Genomic DNA, 27,698 nt, shown 5'->3' with positions numbered 1-27,698 from the left:
CAAAAGTCACACAAATAGGTCAATAACACTCATTTTCAGTGTTAAAAAAATCCCTGTTTTTGTCAAACAAGTCTGGTGGATTTAAAAAAGAGCCACTAACCCCGTCTTCTCCACAAGCTCTGTTGTCCTTCCTAGCTGCAGGAGAACTTCAGGCTTCAGCAAACTGAAGGTGCTGCATTAAGGAGTCACATAACTGGTCTCATGACCCACACCTTGCAGGTTGTAGCAGTAACTACGGTAGAAAAAACAAAAAACGCACACTCGTGGTGATCCATCCCACATAGAGTCTGACAGCCTCGGTATGACCTGGACAGATCTCGTCCACCAAATAAATGGAGTTTTATGGCTGCTGTTCCGCCTGTCCACAGGCCCCGTCCCTTTGATGACTTGGTTGACGAGCTGTTTTCCGCGATGCGCGGGTCGTCTCCAAAACAAACGTTAAGACAAAAAACGGAAAAGTGGCTGAAAACTGTTAGGAACTGAAGAGTGAGCGATGAGTTGGGGTGAGTTTTATAAAAAAGGACATCACTACGAAAAAAATGCATCAGCCGGTTTAAAATCTGCAGCGCTTCAATATAAAGTGCTTCATTACATTGTTACTTTTTTACAGTTTCTTATTAAAATATTGTTTTCCCTGGAGTGAAACCATAGTAAACATGTTACACGTTGGTAAAAATAAACATTTGGAATGTCTCTTTTTAACAAGTCCCATTGGCTGATTTTGGTCAAGCTGAACTCGTCCCCGGAGCCTGAAACAGCAAAACGGTCATATGGTTAACACAAGTCATTACACATTACAGGCAGTCACACAGGGTATGGACGAGAGAGCAGAGCATAATGGGAGATGAAGGTGAGTCAGGTCCACATAGCTGGAGCAGGGTTTGCTTATTTCCTAGTTTTTCTCACTAAGTTACTCACTTAAAAGTTTTTAATATTATTATCATTATTATCATCATCATTATTAGGGGTGTAACAATTCTTCAGTTGGTCCCTTATTTCCATGAGAGTTCCAATCTCTGGGGATCCTGTTTCATGGGGACGCTCATGGGGATGCTTAGAATAAATGGGGCCCTATGGACTTAGAGCTAAAAGGGGTAAATGTTGTGGTAAAACCCCTTTCCTCGAGTACTACAGCACCATTTACTATATCTTACATTCTGATATCTGGCTTCATACAAGCAGTAGTTTCCAGATAGCATCACCTTTAACCACCACTTTGTCTACAAACACTTGTAAGATCTATGTAGCTATTGCCACCAAAGGACGACCTCCTGGCATAAATCCTAAACTGAGCAACCATTAGCAAAACAATGATAGTTTTTAGGCAAAATTGGCTTCGCTGTAAGACTAACTGAAGGACCTTGGTGTTATATTTGTAAAAGATTAGCCTAGAAGCTGCCAAATAACCTCCAACTGATCGAGACAGTCCATCCTTCCCTGAGCCTGGTTCTGTTGGCAGTCTCTTCCTGTTAAAAGGGAGTTCTTCCTCTCCATCATCTCCAAGTGCTGTTCATAAAAGTTTTGTCTGATTGTTGGACCTCTTTCTTAAAGTTGTAGGCTTTTGACGTTACGGTATTACAATGAACTGGTGTTATAACAGTTAAAATAGCCATTTTAGCTGTTTGGCTCCAGAGTGGAAAAGCTATCCTTAAACTACTCTGCAAAACTTTTAGAAGCGATTCAGGGTAAAGTGTATCCACCACAGCTATTTTTCCAGTGCTGTTACTACTGTGACAAAATACTGGGGATTTTTCACAAACTGAAACACAATCTGCACAAACCTACAAGAGCTGGAGTGGTCCTTTGCATCTCTCTGTTGTTGCTGCGCTTCTAGATTTGGTTGTTTTTTGTTTCTCTGCAGTTTTTCTTTGGTTGATTGTTGGGGGTCGCTGAAGGACAAACATACAGGATGTGACAACCACCTGGTTTCTGGTTTTTAATTCGTCTCACTCTACCAGGAGCAAACATCTGGTGGGGAAAATAATGAACCCTTTAGAATTCATTTCTGAGTCAGACCTAGCTCTTCCTAAGCTGCTCGAACTATGAGGGACATGAGTTCAAGTGATGACATATCATTCTTTGAAACCAAATAGGAAGCTAGGACCCAGAAGAAAGCATCTTTCAAAAAACCACCTTTAGTTAACCTCAATCAGCTCCTGAAAAATAGATTGTTTTTAAATCTATGGTCCATAAACTGAACTCTGTAAACATTTTTGATTCATATTTTAAAAATTAACTAACCTGTCTTACGTCTGTTCCAATTTTATTGGTTATTCGATCATTCTGATCAGCAGGGAAGAGCAGAGTTTGCATCTCAGTTTACATAATTTTTCTCCAATCATAAGGTAGTATATCTAAAAATGTGATGCCAGGACCAGAATCACAGAAGCATAAAGAGAGCCTGAGACTGAACCATGAACCTGAAGCTGCAGCTTACCATCTGCTGAGTCCTTCTTCTTGTTTAAAGCACCACAGTGAGAAAATAAGGCTGAACAGAAGTTCACTCAAACAGCAACAAAACATCAACACATTTATAAAAAAAAAAATTTCAAATATAAAAATTACAAAAGTAAAAAATAAATAGATTACAAACAAAAAGTCAGTAGGAGTTTAGTCTCTGAGGAAGCAGCCAGCATGATGATGATGGTGATGATGGCGGCGATGTAAATGGGTTTGGCTTGCATGCGTCAGTGGGCCATCCAGTCAGCATGCTTGAGTCACCACATGCATCAGTTAGCATGTATAGGTTAGCACACAGTGTTTACGGCGGCTGATTTAACATGTGAATGGGCAGAGGGGGCGGGGTTTGTTGTGTTCAGCAGGCTGACGAACAGGAAGAGAGTGGAGGTGGGCAGGTAGACACACAGGAAGAGGACGACGTCCTCGCTGAGACAGAGGACAAAGTCAGTCTGCTCCATCAGCATCCAGTCCACCAGCACCCCCACCAACAGGTAGTACACCTGGAATTCCTGATGTTCCTCCCACTCCCCGTCACAACCCCAGTCTGGACCCACCGATGCCGCCTCCAACGAGTTCTTCTGCCTGACCACGCCCCCTCTGGTGTCATTGTCACTCACCATGGGCTTGATCTCCGCCCCTTCTGATGCCACTTCCTTCACCCGACTCCGCCCACGTTCCACAGCACGCTCCAACCGCCGGCTGCTCTCCACAAACTCCTGCAGGAACACAGAAAGGTGGACAAAGACCAAACACATTAAAACACTGCACCCCATTGATATTCAAGAAAGTCCTTTTATTAGCAATCATGATCAGAACTTTATTTTGAACATAATTATGTTTAACAATAAAGGAACTACACATCCCATGATGAATTGCAAACTGGAGATTCTACGACAAACAACTTCCCCTTCTTGAACTGACACCTGCAGGTCAATGTTCCCTCTAATTTTTCGTGTGTCTGAGCGAACACACAAACTCCCTGAGCGGTCCCTTGGACCACTGGGAGCAACATTAGATGTGTGCACTGTGGTCATGCCAGCATCAAATCCATCCAAGTTACATGGTTTATTAAAATAATCAAATTACAGCATTTACATTTATGTTAGGCTACTTTTAATTAACTGCTTTAGCACACTTACAATGAAAATTTTAAAAAATTCTTGTTCATGACCTGTGTAGTATGTTAACACTATTGAAAGTAGTCTAAGGAGCTTGGAAAGAAAAGCGTCTGGACTTCTTTGAGTTGCTTCAAGACGTTTCACCTCTCATCCGAGAAGCTTCTTCAGTTCTAAGGTCAAATGGTGGAGAGTCCCAGATTTAAACCCATTGGGAGTTTCCCCCCAAAGAGGGACAAAGGACCCCCTGATGACCCTAATCATATGAGCCAAGGTGTGAAAGTGGGTGTGGGTCACAATCAGCCAGGGTTTAGGGTGAGCTCATTGTGAAACCTGGCCCCACCCTATCATGTGATTTCCTAAGGTCAGATGGCCCAGTATGTGAGTGGGCATTAAGGCGCCTGGGGAGGGATCTCAAAACTGGATTACACATGGCAGACAGTTGGTGCCGTAAACCACCGCCTCTGTTCAAAGATGGTCGCTCACAGTGGACATAGATGGCTTCTTTCACTCCTCTTTCAAACCATCTGTCCTCTCTGTCCAAAATGTGAACGTTGGCATCCTCGAAAGAGTGTCCTTTATCCTTAAGATGCAGATGGACTGCTGAGTCTTGTCCTGTGGAGGTGGCTCTTCTATGTTGTGCCATGCGCTTGTGAAGTGGCTGTTTGGTCTCTCCGACATAGAGGTCTGGGCATTCCTCGCTGCACTGTACAGCATACACCACGTTGTTAAGTTTGTGTTTTGGAGTTTTGTCTTTCGGGTGAACCAGTTTTTGTCTGAGTGTGTTGCTGGGTCTGAAGTACACTGGGATATCATGCTTGGAGAAAACCCTCCTGAGTTTCTCTGATACACCGGCTACATAGGGGATGACAATGTTGCTGCGTCTGTCCTTCTTATCCTCCTTCGCTGGTGTCTGATCTTCTTTTCTGTGCATCTTTGCTGACTTGATAAATGCCCAATTAGGATAACCGTATGTTTTAAGTGCTTCCTTTACATGTGTGTGTTCCTTCTTTTTTCCTTCAGGCTTAGAGGGAACATGTTCTGCCCGGTGGTGTAGGGTCCTGATTACCCCAAGTTTGTGTTCCAGAGGGTGATGGGAGTCAAACAGGAGGTACTGGTCCGTGTGTGTGGGCTTCCGGTAAACTTCGATGTTGAGGTTGCCGTTCTCTTCAATGTGCACAGCGCAGTCCAGGAAAGGCAAACAGTTATCCTTTGTGTCTTCCCTGGTGAACTTGATGTTTTTATCCACGGCGTTAATGTGCGCAGTGAAGGATTCCACTTCTTGTGTCTTGATTTTGACCCAGGTGTCGTCTACATATCTGTACCAGTGGCTGGGTACTCTTCCTTTGAAAGAGCCAAGAGCCTTTCTTTCCACTTCCTCCATGTTTTTGTTTTTGTTTTTGTTTTTGCTCACAGGCTTTCGAGCGTTTTCCTTATAAAACGCCGTTTCTTCCCGCAGTAAATATAAACAACGATAGTATTAAGGAAGAAAACCAAACATTGCATATATTTTTATCATAACTCTGGTTTTACGTGGTCTATCAACACAATTTAAAAACTGGTATAAAGTCCACACTTTTCCCGTCAATTGTTCCGTCTGTCCTGCTCACATCTCCACGTTGTCATTAACATGGCTTCACTCCACATCAGCCACGCTGCTTTGCTAGCTAAAACACCGGTGTCGGCACATAAGGACGCTGTCATAGCCTGTCAACGACGTTGATTAGCTGCGTATATACGAATGTGAATCGCATTATTGGCTGGACTATGGGATAAGGTGGCATCGTTCTAATCCCAGCAGCCAGTCACTTACTGACTAACACTGCAAAACAGAATTGTTAAAGTTTTAACGCAATGCAGATTTTCTGTGCGCAGAGACCGTGCCAGCAGTGCGCAATTGCGCATGCGCGCAGCATAGAGGGAACATTGCTGCAGGTCATCATTACACTAGCATATTTTCAGAGTTGAATGTTACCATATCAGTCCTTTTAGTAAATTCACCGAGCTCTGAGGGAGACAGACGAAAGATCTCACCATCAGAGCTTTGTCCATGAAGAACTCCTTCCCTGGAGTGCCGTCGTTGTACTTTGTATCAATGGCGAAGCAGAGGAAGAGGACGTCCACCACAATCTCAAAGATGGACAGGAAGCAGTGGGCCACCAGGAAGGAGAAAAGACACACGATGATGAGCGGCAGCAGCCACTCTGCGTAATCCCGCTGGTAGTTCAGGAGGAGGACTCCAGCGAACGCCGTCGTCGTCACAATCAGGATCTGAGGAGATATATTCAAATAAACTGATGACAGGTGGGAAAAGAAAAACTGAAATCCACTGTCCATATGCCGTGATGCTTCAAAGTTCACTAGCTACTTTTTTTCTACTAAAGACAAAAAGCAACAGAGCTCCCGAGAACACCTTAGACAGGTAACCTACAAGTCAACATCAGCTCCAGCTCTGCTGGGGTGTTTGTAAGCTAGAAATTTATCTGTCTGTGAGTGACAGGAGAATGGTGGACAAAAGCCAAGATGAAAGCCCTCCCTGCCACTAGATTTTACAGCTAAAAAACAAATGCAAAGAAAAGGAAGGAAGACGAACATAATAGCACTGTTTCTGGATCTGGCTAGCTAATAGCTCCTTTCCCCACCTATACTGGCGTATACGTATAGTATAGAAAAAAAATTTAGGCATGGCATCAAATCTCATTTCACGGGACCAGTAAAAGTGTTTAAAGTCAATGTTTTGGAAATTCTGAACTTAATCCCACAGAACTGTAAATGGAAAATGGACTGGTTCTTATATAGTGCTTTTCTGCTGTAGCTGAGCACTCGAAGCTCTCTTACAGCAACAGCCAGTTAGGTGATCACACTCAAAGTGAAGATCCTTCCTCCAAAGCAGCACAAACTGGCAGGAAAAATGAAAAATCAAGCTCCCGCCTCACCTTCCCCAGGAAGAGCACAAAGTCTCCAATGGCGTTTATTGTGGCGACTCGCAGCGCGTTTTCTACCAGGATCACGAAGGCATCACGTGCAGACGTGCAGAAACTGGTGCTGTTGATGGCTGTGGCTGCATATGCATTCTGGGAAATAAAACCAGACATGGTGAGATGATCATATCAATGAAGAGAAGAGAAGAGAAGAGAAGAGAAGAGAAGAGGGTGGAGTATTACCTGATTGAGATAGTTGAGGCACTTCTCCAAACACCACAGACAACAGATACAAGTTTTCAGCATACAGCGAGCGCACGCATTCTCCTGATAAACAACAGATAATATCAGGTTATACATAAAATGTATTTATGTTTACATGTCACATACAACACACTGTACATGTAATCATTTTTAAAAAGGATGAACAAGTTGTTAATGCAACAGAAATGTTGTTGTAGTGACGAGGAGACTTCTGTTTGAACACCAAAACATCATCAGCATACAGACAGATGCCCTTCGTATTGTTACCAAACCTTTAAAGGACATCAAGTCATTCTTCTGATGTTTTTTTTCCAGATTGATCATAATTGGTGAAACTGTTCAATGAATCACTTCCGTGTAATCTTAGCAACAGTGTGTTCGCCACTGACAGGTTCACATTGTTCTTGTAAGTGACAGTGTCATGGTAAGGTTCCCTACTGAGAAATAAAATCCATAAACCTATGCACATCTCAGGATTCATCAGGAGTTTCAAGAGGGCATACAGAAAAAGAGAAAATCTGCCTAAATGCTTTCTTTAACTAATTGTTACATAAAATCAATTTAATGGAATCTGGTGAAATAACATTTACTTGGTTGGTATATATTCAGTTTACACTAAGCACTGTCCTCTTTAAAAATTATTTATTTGAATAACTAAAACTTTGATTTTAGGTATTTTGTTTGCATCTTATTGCTTTATTACTTCATGTTTAGTAAAAGTGAAAACTAATTTTTTCAGCGTTGGATTTCTGGCGTGTGGCAGCCTGTTACGGCAGCTCTGCTCATTTCTGAGCTTTTTTCTTATTTCCTCTTTCCTCTCTTCTTGTAACTTTCTAACTTAAGTCTTAGCAATTATATTCTGCCATCATGCACTACTGCTTTGCGCTAGTTATAGCATTTTATTCTATTTTTATATAGTATGTTATTCTTTTATCTTATTCTATTCCATTGTTTTTCTTAATTTTTGCTGCTGTAACTTTGCACTGTCCACTTTCTGCTGTGACACAAAAAATTTCCTAGATGTGGGACTAATAAAGGTTTATCTTATCTTAACAGTCTAGTAAATAAACTTTTTGTACCTTTCCTTTGAGCTGATTATGGATGTACATGAGGATGAGTCGTGGGATCTTGACCAGTGTGATGATGAAGGATCCTTTCGCAACTGTGCCCAGGTGGTACCGGACCAGCCTCAGGACTGAGGACAGGATTGGAGTCACTGGGAGTCGGTTCTTGTCCCTGAAACACAAAGTCCTGGTTAAGAGTCTTTCCTGCCATGAGACATTTAGAAGAACCTTTATGTTTCCTGAAACGAGGGGGTACACATGTGGAGAATCCACTCGGAAATCCAGAGTTTAAAAAGGCAGGCTAAAAAGATGCAGTATTATGCTGTCATTGTATACCAGAGTGACTAGAAATACAGACAGTATGATTTTAATACCTTGAGATAAAACAAGCATAATAATTTTTTTGTAATTTTGACTCTGTACACCTCCACAGTGTACTTTACTTCAAACAATTACGATATGACTGAAGCGCACTCTCTAGAAGTATCACGGCCAATGTCTACAATCAAGAGAAACCTTCAAAAATATTATCTTTTTGTAGCTTCTTGTAACCAAGCTGCAACCCACTGCTTACAACCAACAAGAGGACCAGATTAGCCAGCAGAACTACCTCCAGATCAACACTAGTAAAACCAAGGAGCTGGTGGTAGACGTCTGCAGGCACAAACATCCTCCACTGCAACCACTGAACATACAAGGTATGGACATTGAGACTCTGGACAGCTACAGGTACCTTGGTGTTCATCTGAACAATAAACTGGACTGGACTCATAATTCAGACGCCCTCTACAGAAAAGGGCAGAGCAGGCTGTAGCTGCTGCGGAGACTTAGGTCGTTTGGAGTGAAGGGCCCACTACTGAAGCGCTTCTATGACTCTGGGTTGGCCTCAGCCATCTTTTATGGTGTGGTCTGCAGGGGTGGCAGCATCTCAGCTGGGGACAGGAAGAGACTGAACAGGAGGGCCAGCTCTGTTCTAGGATGCCCTCTTGACAAGTGGAGGTGGTGAGTGACAGGAGAATGGTGGCTAAGCTGTCATCCCTGTTGGACAACATCTCCCATCACATGCAGGAGACTCTGAGAGCACTGAGCAGCTCCTTCAGTGGCTGCGGCACCCACGGTGTGGGCAGGTTTTTCCTCCCCACTGCTGTCAGACTGTACAACAAAGACTCCAACTGACCAAACACACACATCCACACATGTGCAAAAGCAATAACACTAAGTGCAATACTCTTTTCTGGCATCGTTGTATTATACTCAGTTGTATATAGCATTTGTATTCTATTTTATTCTATTATATATAGTATTTTATTTTATGCTATTCTATTGTGTACAGTTGTGTACAGTATCTTATTCTTATCTTATTCCAGTGTTTTTCTAATTTTTGCTATGTAACTTTGCACTGTCCACTTTGTAACAAAACAAATTTCCCACGTGTGGGACTAATAAAGGTCATCTTATCTTAGATTAGACTTTATGACAAAACAGCTAATGAGCCTGCACAGATAAATTTATACCAGAACGATTGCTAAAGAAAGGTATGGAGAAAGAGAGACACATGATCCTGCTGTCATTGTCCAAATACCTACAGACCAGCTGTTCATTTTCTTAAAAGTATCCAAGCTGATTTTATCCACTTTCCACCGTGTTGCTTTACTACATCGATTACAGTCAGTGTCTCAGGTGAAAAGAAGCTGTCTTTTCTATTTAAATACCATCATATACCAAAAAAGGTATGTAAAGTGTAGTATGGACTCACCTTGTGAAATAGTACGTGACCACAGCACCGGCCACAGTCATCTGCTGACAGGCCAGGATGAACTCACTGATCCAGACCAGGCCCACAGCATGGTACCAGGTCAAGTACTGAAGAGGACCGGTCAGTCTGAACTCCGTCAGCCCCGTCTCCTCGTTCTGTACGGGGTTACCTGCACGACCACACAGAGCAAAGAGAGAAAGAATAATTTGATGACTAAAACTAAATGAAATCTGCTACTTTACATTCAACGTTCAACAGAAACATAAATCCACAGAGACAGTTTCGGGTACCGCGATTCGCCCAAATTGGTTCAAGCACAATTTATAGGATAAACGATTTACGAATGAGTCACTACAACCAAAAGGTACAACAAGAACAGAGAGAAACTGGACATGTGAACATGTGTATGTGATTGGGGGGTGGGGGGGGTTCAACCAAATATGTACCAGCTGTTTGACTTATTAGCAAAACAAAGACGAATATCTAACAGCATTGTAGTTTAAACTGAAGACAGGAGGCCAAGGTAGCAGTAGCAGAGTTGAAGGTGTTAAGATGTTCACTGGGAGTAACCAGGAGAGATAGGATTAGAAATGAGCACATCAGAGGGACAGCTCCGTGTTTATGATGTCAGCTTTTCTCTTTGACTGCTGCAACTGACCGGTGGTTCCCAAGAAGAGAAGGACCAGGATCCAGTAGATCCAAAAGAGCAGGAGGGCAAAGAAGGTGACAAAGGGCTGCAGGGTGAGGAGGGGGAGGTGTATGAAGACTTTTCCTGCTACGTGGAACAGAGCGATGGTCAGAGCTACTCGTTTCCTCATGAAGAGCATCAGCAGCAGAAGGATGATCTGGAGACAAAACACACAGTCAGTCTCGGGTTTAAAACACCAATCGATCACACTTTCTATGCTCTGTTTGATGTCGAGTACATACAGTGAATACAGTGGCAGCAACGGCATAGACAAGTAGTGCCTGTCCGCTATCTCTGGTGACCTCCACCTCCTCCTTCGCTTCCTTCAGTACTTTAGAGGAAGTGTCGTTCCCGTATAGCCGGTAGTCAATGTAGAGCCACCAGAGCACACTAGTCCCCGCTTAGACACAAAAAGCAGAGCCCTGATTTCAGACACATTTCATCTGTTTACATCTTTTAATGCAACAAACAGACAGGAAGTGATCTCACCAAGGGATCCAAGGACAACCAGTGAGGTGAGGATCCAGACGAGGACAGCAGAGATGTAACGAATGATCACCATGAGGATCATGGAGAGGACTGAAAAAGACAGGCAAAAAAAAGTGATGTTAGAGTCTCAAGTGGCCATTAGAAGAACTGCAGTTTTTGGCACTTCCATATGAGAATTAGATTTTCATCTTAGAGTTTGATGCTTGTTCTCACACAGTGCGAGGACACAAAGTCCGATGATGATCTCTTTACTGGCAGCGACGCCAGCGATCAGTCGGTGCAGAACACTGTTATCCCCGACAAACGTCACCACAGCCTCAGCAAACCTTGCGTAGCAGGAGATGTCCACCGGAGTGCAGCGATTAAACACGGGCAGCGGTTTACTGAGAATGGAAGACAGAGGTCAGAGGTCACAGAAAAAGCAAAAAAGCAAGCGACTTTGGGGTGAAAAGCTGCTACATACCTGGGTGGAACAGGTAGTTTGGGGCATTTAGTGGTCCTCTGTTCGAGAACAGGATATCTATGAGCTGCTAACTCATAGGAGCACAGCTCAGAACCTGAAAGAAAAAAAAAACTACCATCATATTTTAAATAATAATAAAATAACTTCTAATACGGCCCTTTAGATGCAGAGAAGGTCTTTGACAAGGTTTAATGATCCTAGTTCTTTAAAGTCTCACTGGGATGGTCCTCTGCTACCGCTGCTGTTTACACTAGCAATTCCACTTTTGCAGTAACTGTAGAATCATACCCACAAATCTATGGGTTAACAACAGGACACACTGACCATCAACTATCCCTATATGTTGATAATATAATTTTGTTTATGCCAACAGCATCAGATGATGTTTGCAGACAATATGCATGACCTAATGGAAGCACATCTGTTTCGGTAAATCAAACAGTTCCTGAAATAGGTTTTTACTGGCTTAACCATTTTAAAAACAATAAAACATAATAATAATCTTTATTTATAAACTGTTTTTCAGAACAAAGTCCTTCACAGGACAATTCAGATAAATGGTAAATGGACTGGTTCTTATATAGCGCTTTTCTACTCTCACTGAGCACTCAAAGCACTCAGTAAAATAAACTTTATAAAATACTGGCAGGTGCCAGCGCCTCAGCCTCCTGGCAGTTGAATCTTTAGGTGGCACAATCCCACTTTTACATTTTAACAAGGTTAAAAGTTGTTCTATGCTTATTGTATAATGTTGAAACAACATTAACATCTTTTAACATTTTTGCAATCAAATTGTGCCCTGGCCTGAACATCCAGAAGCGTGATTATCATTATGAAAATTCACTGAATGTAAACTGGGAAAAAGCTTTGAATGTCATTGTGTCAAAACACTGAAACACTGACACCATTTTAACTACATATTGCTTTCTGCGTCCTTGAGAAACCTGCAAAACAAAAATGCATGAATTGGATCAAGATTGTCAAATTGCAAAGTGTCAGAGATTGTCAGTTAAGTTATTAGTATGAGAAGCCTATATTATATTCTTCCTGTGTAAATACACCTATTGCATTCACAAGATTTTTAGTAAACATGACCTTTGACCTTAACCTTGAGGTCAAGGTCACCAATATTGATACTCATCCAAGATTTTTAGTAGATGTACTTATGGGATCAAGTCACTAAAAGTACAAAAAGGCACCACTGTTCAACTATAAGCTGTTCTGCTGTTCTGCTAAATTTGGGGGTTTTTGATATTCAAAATATTGGTATTCTAGTCCTCAAGTTATAGAATCAGTATGATCTTAACATGCAGACTTTCATGGTTTTCACATCCAAGCTGATGGTCAGGGTGAGCGCTGGGTTTTTCCACAGTGCCGGCGTTTCCAACTCTGAGCGTATCCGCCGCATCACCGCTGACAGGCTGCACCTGAGTGTAATCTGGGCTGCTGGCTTCTTGAAATCAGTGCTCATATTCACTCTCCACCAGATCGTCTGCTAAGCCTCGTTAGTCAAGCCGCCACAGTGACAGTATCTTGCCATAGTTATTCTTGTATTGACCTTGTACCTTCTGCTCACAGAAAACCTCTGGATGTTGCTGAAACTCACTGCCATAACCCGTCTTGGTTCAGTCACTGGTCAGCACACAGCTTCTCCACTTACATTCACCTGCCTGCCTTCCTGTCCAGCGCTCTGACATTAACGGATTTACTCATCGGAGTACCTCTACACCCCATCCGCACCAACCCCTCTATGCTTCGCCTCCGCCTGTGAAAAGTAAGACTGTTTGCAATTTGCAACCTACGCCTTGGATCCGCATCTGGCATCCCTTCTAACACTTGTTTCCCTTGTTTCAGTGACTCTGAGAATTACGCCACACCCTTTCCCTCTGTCCCACACCCCATGGGTCCTGCACTGGATGTTACCCAGTGTTGGGTCCCCAGCCCTCGTCCGCAACAGCCCCAAGGCTCCCTCACGGACCATGTCACAGTTCACGTAGTGATTTACTAACCACTCGTTTCAGTGTTTTTGTAATCGTGTGACTTTTATAGTGTTGTTTCTTTGCTTCACAGTATACTTCACGTGATTATAGTACAGTTCAGGGAACTAGTACATCATAGTATTACTCCTGTTCATAATGTGTCAAAGAATTATTTGAGTAGTAGCTTCCTAGTTTGCTTTGTCACTTGCCCTAAGTTTATGGTATACTTGCTATCGCTTCTTGCATTTCTGTACACTTTGTGCCTCAGTTCACGTCTGATGCATGGACCAGTTTAGCTTCCAGTGACACTAGGCCACTTCTGGTTACTGATGGACTCTGAAGTGTACATGGATATACTATACTGATATACTCTAGAAGTATGATACTATTTTTAAACCAGTTAGTTACTTGGGCTTTATTTATTGGTGCAACATAGACATATTGCAGAAAATTGCACATATTTGTATCAAAAAGGTATCACTACCTCTGCTCTTCACAGTGATCATGCTTGCTGCCATACATAATCACCACCCAAAGGCACCATTCTTATGAGGGAAGAACTCGAACAAAAGAAACATGCAAAGCTCAGATGACTGCAGTCATTAAAATGTCTTGTGTGCAAATCCTTTAAAAAACCCATGGGAACGCGTGGCTGAAGAGGGGAAAAAAACACCATCCAGTGCAAACAGCTCCAAAAGAAACTAGTCCCCAATATGCCCAGTCATTTGACTAATATGCCCAGTTTGTATCATTCCTGACTGTGAACTTGATTTGATTTTTATTTTGAAAGTTTAATCTGAAACACAGATATGAATATTTCCGCTTGTATGAACAAACTGAGTGTGAGCGTGCTGGAGCTGGGCCTCTGTGACAGGCTGCTCAGGTGTAGCAGATAAACTAGTTCCTCTGTGTGAATCTGTGACAGTGGATCCTTTATAAACGACTGCCGGAGGAGCTGTGAGGTCACCTGACCGAGGGTCTGCCGTCATGTTTCAACACGTTTGTGTCTCAAGTGAACAGTGAAGGCTCTGAGTCACAGAGCAGCCATGATGGAGGAGAAGCAGAGCAGAGTGGCACCAATTACACGACACGCATTAATGCTGCCTTTGTTACTGTACTGTAAGTTCAGTATACTGTTGGTGTGTCCGGTCTGCAGACATTCAATCATCACGGTGACGCGATGGCGCGCGGTCGGCCAAGTGCTGACATCACTGCTTCCTTTAAAACCAGCAACATGTTCGTACTTCGGTCTTTGTGAGAACATCGAGTCACACAGTGCACCCTCCAATCCCCTGCCACTTCCAGCACTCCACCTGCTTTTCGCCTCCAACGCATCACCCACCCTTCATATTTAACACCTGCTTTCAGATTCAGCACATTGTATGTTTTCACCTTCAGCAGATCACCCGTTACATCTTTAACACTTTGCATGCTGGAAAATGATTATTAAAAAAAAAAAAATCATTAGAGAGAATGCCTTTGTCAGAAGTGTAAAGCTTACACATGCATGCGGCAGAATGTGTGCAAAGCAAAAAATAACACAAGAAAACATGATGCAGCTGAACTGGTCCAGTTTAGAAGGTTGGTTTCAAATCCAATCCAGTACAAGGAGCAATGCAAGTGCAGGCAGGAGGGAGTGTTTCACTGGGCCCAGCTCTCACAGCTAATTACTCTCCAAATCAGACAAGACCACAAAACCAAAACCAAAACAGGGACATCTAGTGCCTAAGAGTCGTCATCACTTGCTTTCACCTCCAGCTGTTTACCTACTTCTATCTTTAATGGTTCACCTGCTTTAAGCTTCAATACTTCATCGGCTGTCCTGTTTAACACTTTGCATACTTCTTTCAAACTTTATTATATTATTTAACCTCAACATATCATCTGCTAGCCATACAAGGGTATGGGGGGGGGGGGGGGGGGTTGTATAACGTGTTCTCTACTTTTTGTTTTGTTCTTTTTTCTCCCACATACTGTATTATCCTAATTGTTTCTTGTAATCACGAATATTGTTATTACTTTATGTGTTGGGTTTTCAGATGTTTGAAATTACCCTTGAATGGCATGGATACAAGAATATACACTTAAGTGTGTTCCTATAGTCACAATAACTTACCGTACTGTAACGAGTTGCAGATATTTACTATGTGCCATAAATGTTCTGTAACAGCTTTTGTTTTTTTTTTATTGAAAAATGAAAATAAATCCTATTAAAAAAACATCACCTGCTATCACCTCAAACACATAAGCTTCTTTACACTTTAATTCCTTCTATTTTTATTGCTTCCATTATCTTCATATTTATTAAGTTACCTGCTTTTATTTTTTTATATTCTGCACGCTTGATCTCAGCACAATCGTCACCTTTCAGTTTTCACCTCCAACACATCACCCCAGCCAGCTTCACCTGTTTTCATCTTTGACATATAATCTGTTTATACTAGAGATGGCACGATACCACTTTTTTATGTCCAATACCGATACCGATATCATAAATTTGGATATCTGCCGATACCGATATGAATCCGATATAGTGTTTTTTAATCAACAAAACTGTTTTTTAAATATCTTGCTGCATTTTGTATAAGTTCATACTCAAGTTTAAAACAACAACTACACTAAAGCTATTCTGTTATACCTGTATGCAAAAAAAAATATTTCATAGTTCAGCAATACTGATCAATCTAATAAACTTAAACCTACACCATCCTCCCTATTCTGGTATTTTAAAGAGTACTTAGCATAAATATTAAGCAACCTAACTAATAGGGTTCCAACTCCCAGCAACAACAAAAATAAATAAATAAAAAATAGGGAACCACCCCTCACGCTCCACCTCATGATGCTTAATCGACGTAATCAACCTTAATTTGATGCAGTGTGAAAAAAAATGCACAGAAATCAATTATTTTTCAAGAAATATTAAATAGATTCAACATCTTTCTTCAACAAAATTGCAGACTGCACAGATGGTACCTTCCCAAAGGAAAGCTTACTAGGGTATATTAGACTTAATAGTCACTATATACAGTAATTGACTTCTATTCATTTTACATCAAATTAAAACTTTGTGTGTCAGATAATTATTTATTAAAAGCTCGACATTTTAAATGAGAATAAGAAAGAAAAGTATGTCTTTGTGCCCCCTTTTCCCTGTTAATGCCCTATCGGCCCCCCTGGCTAAACTTTGCTAGATCCGCCCCTGCACAGTTACCAGCGTCAGCTACGTAGAAAAAGATCCTCGAGTAGAAAGTAATATTAAATACATTCTAACAACAGCTGATCAAGCTTAAACGTGCTGCTGTTGTTCAGCCGCTGGTTTCCTCTTTCTGGTGCAAAGTGGGCCAAAAACAAACTAGAGACACGGACTAGCGACAGAAAAGCCGATCAGCTGATCGTTAAGCAGTTTCATGATTGAAGTAGCAGCAAGAAGAGGCAGTCGCTCCATATATCGTTTGTTAAGCTTAACGCAGGAATACTTTACAAACATTCAGAGATGGACTTACACACTTGCTTTACTTCTCTCGGGATAACTTTGTCGGAGATGAAATGCCGGGTTGCTAGCGAAGCTCCAAATGCTATCCAGACCATCGACAGGTCCCGCATGCCACAGCTGCTCTATCACATGATGCATACTGCTCCGACGTGCTAACGTTCTGAGGTGAGTTACGGCGTGTTGCAAGTTTTGTGAGGTGCTTTCGTGATATTTAATGGATCGGATTACATTTTTTATTTTTCTCCGATATCCGATCCAGTAATTTAGGTCAGTATCGGACCGATACCGATACGTAATATCGGATCGGTCCATCTCTAGTTTATACCTCAAAAACTTTACCTGCTTTAAATGTTTGACCTTGCTGAACAAATAAAGACACAGATTCAAATACATTTCCCATCAACACCCTCTCCTGCCTCTAAAGCCTAGAACAAAGCCTCTTTGTCCCTCAGCTCAGACGTGTAAAAATATATCTGGATATCCAGACACCTATTCAAGTGTGCAAGGAGTCGTGTGACATTTATACCCTCACCATTGACCATAGCGAACCTCTTCAGGTCCTGGTAGGTCTTCAGCTCCTCTGTGGGACACAGAGACACACAAAGAGCCATCGACTTGATTTTCCTTTGAACAATGTCGATGTTACAGGGATCCAGGAAGAAAACAAACCTGTAAGCGACAGAAAGTACAGGAAGTCAGCACATCGACATTTATAATAGAAAAAATGACTATATATATATCTATATATATATCTATATATATATATATCTATATATATATATATATATATATATATATATATATATATATATATATATATATATCTATATATATCTATATATATATATATATATATATATATATATATATATATATATATATATATATATAAAATGCAGGTAAATGCCTCCAAAGACCTTAAAATCTAAAAAAGAGTGACACCAAATAGGTCAGCATTGGATTGGCATTTAAACCATTTAACAAATGGTGCTTCTAAAACCAGAAAAATCTCCATCTTCTAATAAATATGAAGACATGAAGCCAGTAACTTTATCAAAATTTAATTTCAGGAATTGCTGATAAAGAACACAATGCATTTTTAAAAGAAAAGCACAATTTTCCAGATTTTAGAAGAGTACCAAATATTATAAATAAAGCAAAAAATCTTCTGATTTAAGTGCAGGTAAGGCCGTCAGTAGGGTTGAATGGACCTACTTATTCAGTGCGTTTTAAAGTATCAGTTTTAAAGGATCACATTCAAATAAATATCAACTGCAGAAATGTTTAAGAACAGGAATATTTTACATCTAATTTCTATTAAAAGAGGCGTGTCGAGACTGCAATAGAATGCAATCACATTAAGGAAATATACTTTAAAAACTGGATAAACGGAGTGTAAGTTATAATTTTATACTCATGATCCATTTTATTATTAATCAACCTCATTATTATACAAAACCCAGCAGAAGCACTACATCAGCTGCCTGCTCTTCAGTCCATCGTGTATCAGTTCTGCTACTATCTGACTGTTTCACGTACTGTAGACTTGAACTGACTGCTGAATTTTGGCAGTGCTGCCCAGTCTGCCCAGTTTGATAATCCCGACTTGAGTCATGAACAGAAGTGTTTGAGTAAAAATAGAAGCTGAGTCTGAGCAGAGGAGGATTAAAGCTGAGCAGAATGCAGGAATGTAGATGTGGGAGAAACGTGTGACTCAACAACGAATGGAAACAAAGAGCCACAAAGAGTCTGCAGAGACTCAAACCCTCGCCGTTCCTCTCCTACAGGCGCAGGAATCTGTGATCCTGTGATCCCGCTCACTTCACCTGAAATCACCTCGCTCTCTGTTCAGCCTCGTGTTCCCGTGGGTTTATATCAGCTGAAAGACTACATCTGATCCCACATCAGTCAGAATGTCTCAGAGATCAAAGAGCTGACAGATGCCTAACAAAGATCTGTACCGTGTGTAAAAGTAGGTCTGACATCGCCTCCAAACTCCAACAGCTGCTCGCCCTCCAGCAGGTGGAGCTCTGCGTGTGTGTGTGTGTGTGTGAGATGAGTCACAGCTCTCAGCTAGTGTCAGCATAATCAATGGTGAACTCTCCCACAGGAACTCAAACGCATCGAGTATTAAAGTGCCAGGATGAGCTGCCACAATGTTCTAAAAATACCCAAGTACTACTTCAGTAATACTGCAAATTAACAAAGACAGACTGTACAGGACAGACGTGCAACACAACCAGAATACAAACAAAAATACTAAAGAATTACAGTGAAATTAAATTATTTACATATATCACCACCAGGAGCACAAAATAAATGAAACAAAACTGCAAAAAGACCCTGATAACTTAAAAAAACCCAAAAATATTTATGCAATAAAATCCTAATTATTAGACACAAAACACAGCACTGTGTAATAAAATATCAACACAATAATCGAAACTGCTACACACTGAAAGAGCTTTATAAACTGTAAAGATGAACACCTCAATACAACCTATAAACCAAGACAAGCCAAACTACAGAATTCCTGTAGTCGCGAGTTTTTCCGACAGAAAAATTCATACACAAAATCTCCCCTCTGATAACCTGTTTTTAAACATTGCTTTGTTAAGAGGAGTATATATTTACTCAAATATCACATTTTTGTTTCTCAAATAGTCAGAAGTAACTTCAAGATGCACAGATTCCTGTCAAACAGTAACAAACTCAACACTTTAACTGTACGAAGAACAGTAAAAACCTCAGTACTTACTTCCTGTCCGTGTGGTCGAGGCCACTCAGCCTGACGCCTTCAATCTGTTCATTTCGTTGGCCACAAGTGTTGCCATAGCTGTCATATCCGAAGACGAGGCGAGCGGCGCCGCCGGTGACGATGGTGAACCCGCAGATGCTGCCCTGGAGGATAGAAAGAGAGTCAGCGAGTGCAACACACCTTAAGCAACAGGCGCGTTTCTTGCTGTCTATATTCACTGAATCTCATCCCTCAGTGCACTGTATCACATCTACTGCTGTCACATTCTCCAGTTACACGTTAATTTATCTTCAGTCAATAATCTAATCTGATCAACTGCATACATTTGAATCTAGGCCTTCAGCTTTTGCATGGTTGGGAAAATCTGTTGTGTTTTATCTGTACTGATACTCGCACCAGACTATGAATATATATGGAAACTTTCATGACTCTCGTCTCAGCAGCACATAAAATGACCAAACTCAGGATGAGTTCCAGTAAAAACCCCGTCAGGACATCACTGTGAAAAATCTAAGACCACATGACATCTAAAAGGTTTAAATCCTCAGAAATCAGGGCTGAATAGCAGATGTTCTGACCTGAACAGGCTCAGATTCACTGTTTATTCTCTACTCATCATAAAATTTTCATGCATCTATTCCTGTCCTCGCTTCAGTTGTAAAATCAAACGACTGTTGACCAGTCAGAGCTCTGCCTGAGGCTTTAAAAGCCAATCAGCTGCCTGCTCTGCTCCTGCTGCTACTTCCTGTTACCACAAGAATCTTAATCCAGATGTGCACATTCATTCAGTCCCCCCAAAAAATTATATAAAGGGGCAGAAATATATAGTTTAATAACATGCTTCAGTGTGGTCCACATAGAGTCACACAATTAAACATCAAGTTATAGTTTGGAAAAGAATTCATTCTGATTGTATTTTTTCAGGTACCTCACAACTTTCACAAGCCTGAGTCTAACAGCTATGGTTAGAATGAGGCATTTAATAAAACCAAACATGTCGTGGTGCCGAGTCAAAAAATAATACACCTAAATAATCAGAGAGTTTGCCCGCATCATACAGCCTGGCCTTCTGCCTTCAGACGTGCCGCAAATAAAAATGAGTTTTATCACTGCTGTGCTGTAGTTACAGGTCTCTTCAAACTGCTGCTTGCCTCAATAAGTCTGGCAGGAGATGTTGTTGATGTTCTAACAGCGTTTACGCTTGAGTTGTTGAACCCACCAGGGCCAGCGAATGAACATCTTTCCACTTCACCTTGAAAAGTAAAGCAATCTGTGCTGTCTTTTCTTTACTTCTGAGTTTTTTTCTCAGAAATTTAAGATGTAAGAGAACCCAAAAGTTGTGTAATTACTAAGCTGAAAAGGAAGAAAAACTACTTAACCATGTTTATTAAGGGGCAAAGACTCAGCGGCATTTCAGCAGTAATCCATCGTCAGCGATTACTGTGTTACAATGGCTAACTGTATATAAAATATAAAAAAACTGAAGACTTATTAAGTCAAAATTTACAATAAGGGGTTAAAATGTAAAATGAATGCAGTCACTGTGGCACAAGCTGGTAAAGATTTTCTGTATCTGTGCTTCTGGCAGCAGAAAAGTATTCAGCTGCATGTCCAGTAAGTAATTTTCCTCATAAATCAACTCAAACAGAAACGCTGTTAGAACATCAACAACACCAAACATATTACAGAGGCAGGCAGCAGTTTGAAGGGGCTTCTAACTACAGTGCAAACAGTTTCTTCAAGTCGATTCTTAACAAGACAAAGCTGTAAAAGCAAGTTTCACCGACTTTACTTTTCATACATGTTTTTTTCTCTCAAAGTGTTCACACATCTCCCACGTCTTGCTTATACCATCATGCGCTCTCACGCTGCTCAGCCAAATCCCAGTTACAGAGAAGCCTCAGAGTCCGTTCTTTATGAAAAACATTAGACTAAAACAGGCTTGTTCCACATTTTAGCACCAACTCTCAACCATAAACATCAGAAAATGCTAAATTCACTCGCCTGATTTTCTGGGTCAACGCTTATCAGTCAGTAAGATGCAGATTCATAATAATTTGTATTTTTATTTCATTTAAAATCTTTGGTTTAGTGTCAGTGAATAAAATATGCTCATTTAAGTTTAAAAAACAAAATAAAACATAGTTTCATTTTTAGCCATCAGCTACTTTACTGGTTACATCTGTTCAGACTGCTTCAGACTCAAATAGCCACTCATTAGAGTTTTTCCTTCCCACTGTCGCCAAAGTGCTTGCTCATAGTGGGTCATATGATTGTTGCATTTTTCTCTGTATCTATTTTTCTAGGATCTACTTTACAATATAAAGCGCCTTGAGGCAACTGTTGTTGTGATTTGGCGCTATATAAATAAAATTGAATTGTCCTTACTACTCGGTATGACCGTTGCTGTGTTACTTTTACTTTTATTATTAATTAATTTGACTTCAGCCACAGAAAGCCTTAATAAAAACCACTCAATCGTCTCTCGAGAAGGAAGGACAAGCATTGTATTTCACCGTTTATGAGCTATATATCCATTATTGTTTATGTTCTTCCAGTCTTTGTAATGAAGTGATGATTTTAACCTTATTTTTTTATATGACCTGCTTCAAAGAACACGTTAAGAATACGTTGGGCAAAATATCCAAGGTGAATTTAATAAGTAACAATATCATTTCATTTTTTTTAATTAAGTCTAGTTTTTATTTCAGTAACTAAAATTTATTCCGCTTGTAACTCAGAAAATATTCATAAACGAAGCAAGTAACTTTTAAATAATGGCTAATATGGGATCAAGATTGCTAACAGTGAAAATACTTTTATTGCAGTTATCGTTAGAGATTTTGAACATAATCCTTCACAAACTGATAAAATTATTTTGTGAGCAACACAAACAGAAGAGTTATGCTCATAATCACAAGTGGGCTCTTATTTACCCAAAAATCTACTATAATTTGTGCTTTTATTTTACTTAGCAGCTAGTGCTGGTGGACATTATTAGCATAGTATGACTGTTTTATGAGGTATCACTACTGTAGTATCACTGTAGCATTGGTGGTATAATTGCTGTAATACAGGAGGGTGCTATTGCTACAGTATCAACGTAGTACAGGAAGTGTTATTACTGTGGTACTACTATATTATTGTGAGGTAATATAAATGCACTATTACTATTGTTTGGAACTCTTATTGCTATAATATCACTGTAATGTTGAGGGTATTGTTACTGTATTATTACTGTAGTACTGGGGTACCATTACTGTAATTGCTGTAATTAACTGCAATTACCGGAGTATCACTGTAGTTTTGTGTGCTATTATTACTGTATTGATACTGTATATCCGAGGGTATCATCACTGTAATACTGGGATGTTACTGTAGTATCACTGTAGTACTAAGAACAATATTTCTACGATAATATTGTAGTTCTGAGGTTTTCATTACTGTAATAATAGGATATTAATACCTTATTGTCATTGTACTATTAGTTGGTATTAATACTCTAAAATTACTGTAGTTATGAGAACATCTTTACTGTAATATTTACTTTGTTATCATTGTAGTAGTATTAGGCATATCATTAATGTAATATTACTATAGTTCAGAGGTATAATACCCAGGGTATTACAGTAATAGTACTGTAGTGTCGTGTGGCAACATTACTGTATGTACTCCTGAGGTAATATCACTGGAATACCAGGTTACTATCGCCATATTATCATCGTAGTATTGTGTCTTTTATTACTGTAGCATTACTGTAGTACTGTGAGTGATGTGGGTGCTGATGGAGGGTTTCTGTGGTTACCATGCCGACGCAGAAGACGGTGAAGAGCAGAAACCAGGGCAGGTCTGTGCAGCTCCGGTCCTCCAGCGGTCTCCATTCTCTCTTTGTCCTCTGAAAGACACACACGCGCACACACACACACACACACACACACACACACACACACACACACACACACGGTGAGAGCACAGCAGGGCCTTCAGGAACTCCATCCCTCCCTCTATCCCACCTGCCCCGGCCTGCTAACTCGGCTCCATCCCCCAGCTCCGTGTCTGTTTACGGCCGCAGAGAGCGGAGCGGGGCCGCTCACAGGCCGCGGTTACCCGCCTGTTCCCGGCTGGAGCTAATTGGATTAAACGAGCTGCTGGCTCTAATCCTAGCTCGGCCCGCTCTGGTCCCCGGGACCGGTTTCCCTTTCACGGTCACAAAATAAACACACACCGGCGCTCTGCTGAAGGACACGCTTAGAAGAACGAGCACGGTACCGGACCGAGCCGAACCGGGCCGAACCGAACCAGGCCGCGCTTACCTCCGTGCTACCGCAGCATCCCATTGCAGTCAGGGTGGAGGTGCCCGGAGCTTCACGGAGCTTCACAGAGCTTCAGCTCAGCAGCAGCGGGGTCTGGAGCCCGACAGGCGGGGGGGTGGGGGGCGAGGAGGAGACGACCAGCCCCGCGTGATCCCGGAGGCCGAACCCGGAGCGGAGACGGTCCCGACGGTCAGACAGAACGCTCCGACCCGCTGAGCATTCTACTTGTCGGAGGCTACTCCGGGTACCTAACCGAGCGGGGATTAACGGCCGAGGATTTGTCCGCCACACTTCCTGGTGGGCCGTCAGGTGCTGCGGCCATTCATCTCATTGCGCTTGCGCTTGTGCCCGCGCCGTGAGCGGAGCAGAACAACAAAGCCGTTTTTGACCTGCAGCTGCAGTACCCGCTTTGACCACTAAATCCATTCTAAAGGCAAGATGCCGCTGTTTGCCCTGTAGAGCTAATCTACACTAGAAAGTAACACAAAACACTCTAAACAGTCACATCTTTTAAGTAATCATCAACAGTTTTCTCAAACAGAGTGAAATACCCCAAAGTTATGCAACAATCTATGCAATAAATAAAGAATTAAACCTCAGTTTCTCCCCCAAAATCCCGCAATTATACATTTCTGCAAACCAGATTGATATCTGCTACTGAAGGTGCTCAGATTTCCATTGGGAGTAAACAGGATGCAGGATTAAAAATGAGCTCAGTCAGAAACGTGAGGCTGAGATGATTTGCACATGTGCAGAGGAGGGAGAGTGAATGTACTGGACAAATGATGATGAAGGTGGAGCTGGCTGGCAGGAGGAAAAAGAAAGACGTTAGAGGAGGTTCATGGATATAGTGAAGGAGGACATACAGAGGGTTGTTGTGGAGATGGAGGCAAATGATCATCTGTGGCAACCAAAATAAGAGGAGCTGAAGATTAATTTTCAGTAAACTTCCTCACTTACAAATACTGTTTATCCTTTTGATGTTTTCACTGTCGGGATGATAAGTTTGACCTGTGCTGCAGAAGAAGCTGCTCTGGTGTTGTCAGCTCCCCTGCATGTATGTATTTATGTACTTTCATTTCCCTCCTCTTCCTCAGTGTGCATTTGCTGTTGATGCTGAAGAAAGCCACTGTGTCTGTCACTGTAAACCTGCTGATTTTGATAAAGCTTTTAAAGAAAGCAGTTTGACCTCTGACCTCCACCGACAGACTGCCACGCAGAGCTCCTGCAACATTTAAAGAAGTGACATCATTGTTTCACGTCCATGCGAACACTCAGTGCACTGTTGACATTCTCCACCAGTCACCACATACACAACACACCATCCTACAGCAACATGCGCTTTCTTCCACATGCTGGACACATCACTGTCATAGCTAAGAAAGAAAAAAGGCTGGCGTTTGAACTTTGCATCACTACGTTCATATACCTCCAAGAGACTATGTTGGCTCATTTATGAAGCCATGCAGCTGCTGCGGTATTTTCAATTATAGAAATGTTTCCTACCATGAATTAGTCATAATTCTACTTTAACAACTTTTCATAGCTATTAATAGAAACTGTTCCATTGGTGTGGAAAGGAAAGGAAAGGGAAACAGAAAGTTGTGTGGAAATATCTTTAGCACTATACAGATTTTGTTCTGATTTTTGACTTCTAATGGCTACACTCTGATATTTCGAAGAGACAGATCTAGAAGAAGACTCGAAGATATCCTGAAGTACGTGCAGTTTGACAATCGAGCAGCCAGAGCAGATGGTGAACAAACCTTTCAGGAATATTTGAACAATGTTTGTAGCTGGGCCTGTCTCCCTGGTTCTGATGTGAGGATGAACAGTTGGTAGCTTTCAGAGCCAGGTGCAGTTTCAGGCATACCGTCCCTTCTGAGAAAACTATGATGGCAGAACTGCGGGTTTGTTTGGGGGTTTTTTTCATAAAATGACTGAAAATCATAATACATGATGTCAAAATATTTTAGAGTATCTGTCATAGATTAAGAAAGGATGGAACTGTTATAAATACAGACAGAGCCATGTTGTTTAACTTGTCTAACTTAACCTAATTTAATGTTTGTATTTTATTTGTTTGTTTTAATCACTATTGTGTACATAAAGTTTGCACATCATACTATGCACCTGTGGCACTTTTACTGTAACTATATTGTTTATTTATTGCAGGCTGTACTATTTGTATTCTGCACTAACACAATCATTTCCCTTATTCTCATTTGCTATTAACTGCTTTCACCAGTGCTGTGTCCTGCAACCTTGTCTTCCTTTGTGCTCCTGTATTCCTCAAGTTAATTTTTTTGCTCCTTGTGCCCGTTGTGGATGCTGGTTTCTTTCTGGTTTTTGTTTACCTTTTGTTCAAACAGCCAAATAAATGACTCACTTTTGGTCTGATTGTGTCCTGCTTTTGAATTCTTCACACACCACATTCTCACACTAGATATTAGATTTCTGAGAAAGGACTTCTTCAAGTTTGTGTCACTTCTATACAACCACAGCTAAACTGTAGATTCAACTTTCATCATGTCAAGCTTGAGTGTTTGAACTTTTATCTGAAAGCTGACCTGCTACTGCTGGTATAAATTTAAAGGAGGATTTTCCTTCAGTTGAAATCTGATCTGAATGTTTAAAGAAATTCTCAGTTTTTCCTTTGAGGCATTCATTAAACCATCTGTTAACGTGGGCGTGCCTTCAGCTGTGATCACCTTTTTTAGCATTTTTATAGGCTGTCATGGCATCCCGCCCAAAGACTAAAAACGAAAGTTTATTTCGTACTCTCTCTGATTGCCATGAAGTAAGGGATTTCGTCTTCATGACAGCAGCTTCTGCAGGAGGCTGTGTGCCCCTCCTTAAACTGTTTTAGTGCTGATGTGACTGTAAGTGTGAGACAGTGAGGATGCTGATTTTCATTCAGTGTTACACTGATTTTGCAAAGTTTCCTTCACTTTTGTATTTGTCTTTAAAGCTGCACTCACTCTGCTAACTTCCTGTAGCCCCTCATAGGCTGAAATAAGTCAATTTCCACACTGTGTTTAAATGCAGTTGTTTTCTTTTGCTGCATTTTACTCATACATTTGCTGCAGTGAAAGCTTCCCTACCTCCTCAGGTCATCCCTCAACAACAAATTGTTTCTGATGATTAAAATCAGGGGTTAAAGTGCTTTTTTTTTTTTAAAAAACTTGCTTTGTATTGTTGAGCCATGAAGCTCTCTGCTTTCATCTTGTTAAGTTTAATTCTCCACAAAGGACGGTGAATATTGGAGTAGCAGCAGGGTTAGCAAATCACAGCCTGTACACAAAGCTCATGAAACAAAGTGTAAGGGTTCCCTCACCTTCCAAATTGCACTTTAACTCCTCAATAAAGGTACTGCAGTCAGTTTAGAAACTCCTGTATTCATTGTCCAGTCAGTGCTTTGTTATCATACTGTTGTTGTATTTTTTGTAGTACTTTGGAGGTAAGTTTACTTTTTTCTCCCACTAATTTTCCTGTAAATAATAATCAGATTCTCGCTGAGTCATTGAGTGAAACCAAACCCACTTTTTTATTGTTTTGTTCATTTTTGCGTTGCTTTTTTTTTTTTTTGAGTGTGTGTGTTCATGTAAAATAATCACGTTTGCTGTGTGAAGAGCAGCAGATCTTTTACCTTTTGCCTGAGCCGAACCTGTTGCTGAGAGCTTGAGGAGAGGCGCTTGGGGTCCATATTCCTGTGGGAGTCCTGGAGGGTCCCGGAGGGTTCCGCAGAGTCCTGGTGCTGCTGTCAGACTGAGGACGGCAGTGATGTAGGTCTGATCAGGCTGCAGAGGACAGAGAGCTTTTGTCTTATTGTTTACTGTTGTACCAGGCTGAACACTGGGGGGGGTGTGGGCATGTGTTTTCCTGCGTTCTTCTTGTTATGGGAGATTAAACTTTTCACGCGGTCACATTTC

At 41.2% G+C, this 27,698-nt stretch overlaps 1 protein-coding gene across 5 annotated transcripts; it reads right to left on the bottom strand.

Annotated features, from left to right (window-relative positions):
- Positions 1-552: 552 nt before the first annotated feature.
- slc44a1b (solute carrier family 44 member 1b) lies at positions 553-27,698 on the bottom strand. Of its 5 annotated transcripts, none has more exons than XM_026184041.2 (17): positions 27,416-27,698; positions 23,259-23,348; positions 19,454-19,596; positions 17,228-17,364; positions 11,221-11,314; positions 10,971-11,140; positions 10,758-10,847; positions 10,511-10,668; positions 10,239-10,425; positions 9,581-9,749; positions 7,840-7,996; positions 6,740-6,823; positions 6,512-6,649; positions 5,610-5,846; positions 3,078-3,176; positions 1,782-1,968; positions 553-749 (listed from the first exon to the last, which is right to left on the bottom strand). In XM_026184041.2, the coding sequence occupies exons 1-16, from the start codon at positions 27,470-27,472 to the stop codon at positions 1,831-1,833; spliced, it is 2,148 nt and encodes a 715-aa protein (XP_026039826.1). In that variant the 5' UTR covers positions 27,473-27,698; the 3' UTR covers positions 553-749; positions 1,782-1,830. The 5 variants fall into 5 exon arrangements, with proteins under 5 accessions (XP_026039826.1, XP_026039835.1, XP_026039844.1 ...); XM_026184050.2 differs by having other exon boundaries at positions 1,786-1,968; XM_026184059.2 differs by lacking the exon at positions 1,782-1,968.

Source organism: Astatotilapia calliptera, chromosome 2 (assembly GCF_964374335.1).
Source record: "Astatotilapia calliptera chromosome 2, fAstCal68.1, whole genome shotgun sequence".
In the NCBI taxonomy this organism is placed as follows: domain Eukaryota; kingdom Metazoa; phylum Chordata; class Actinopteri; order Cichliformes; family Cichlidae; genus Astatotilapia; species Astatotilapia calliptera.
Note: the sequence above shows the minus strand (reverse complement) of the source record. Positions and strands in the feature narration are given on the sequence as shown.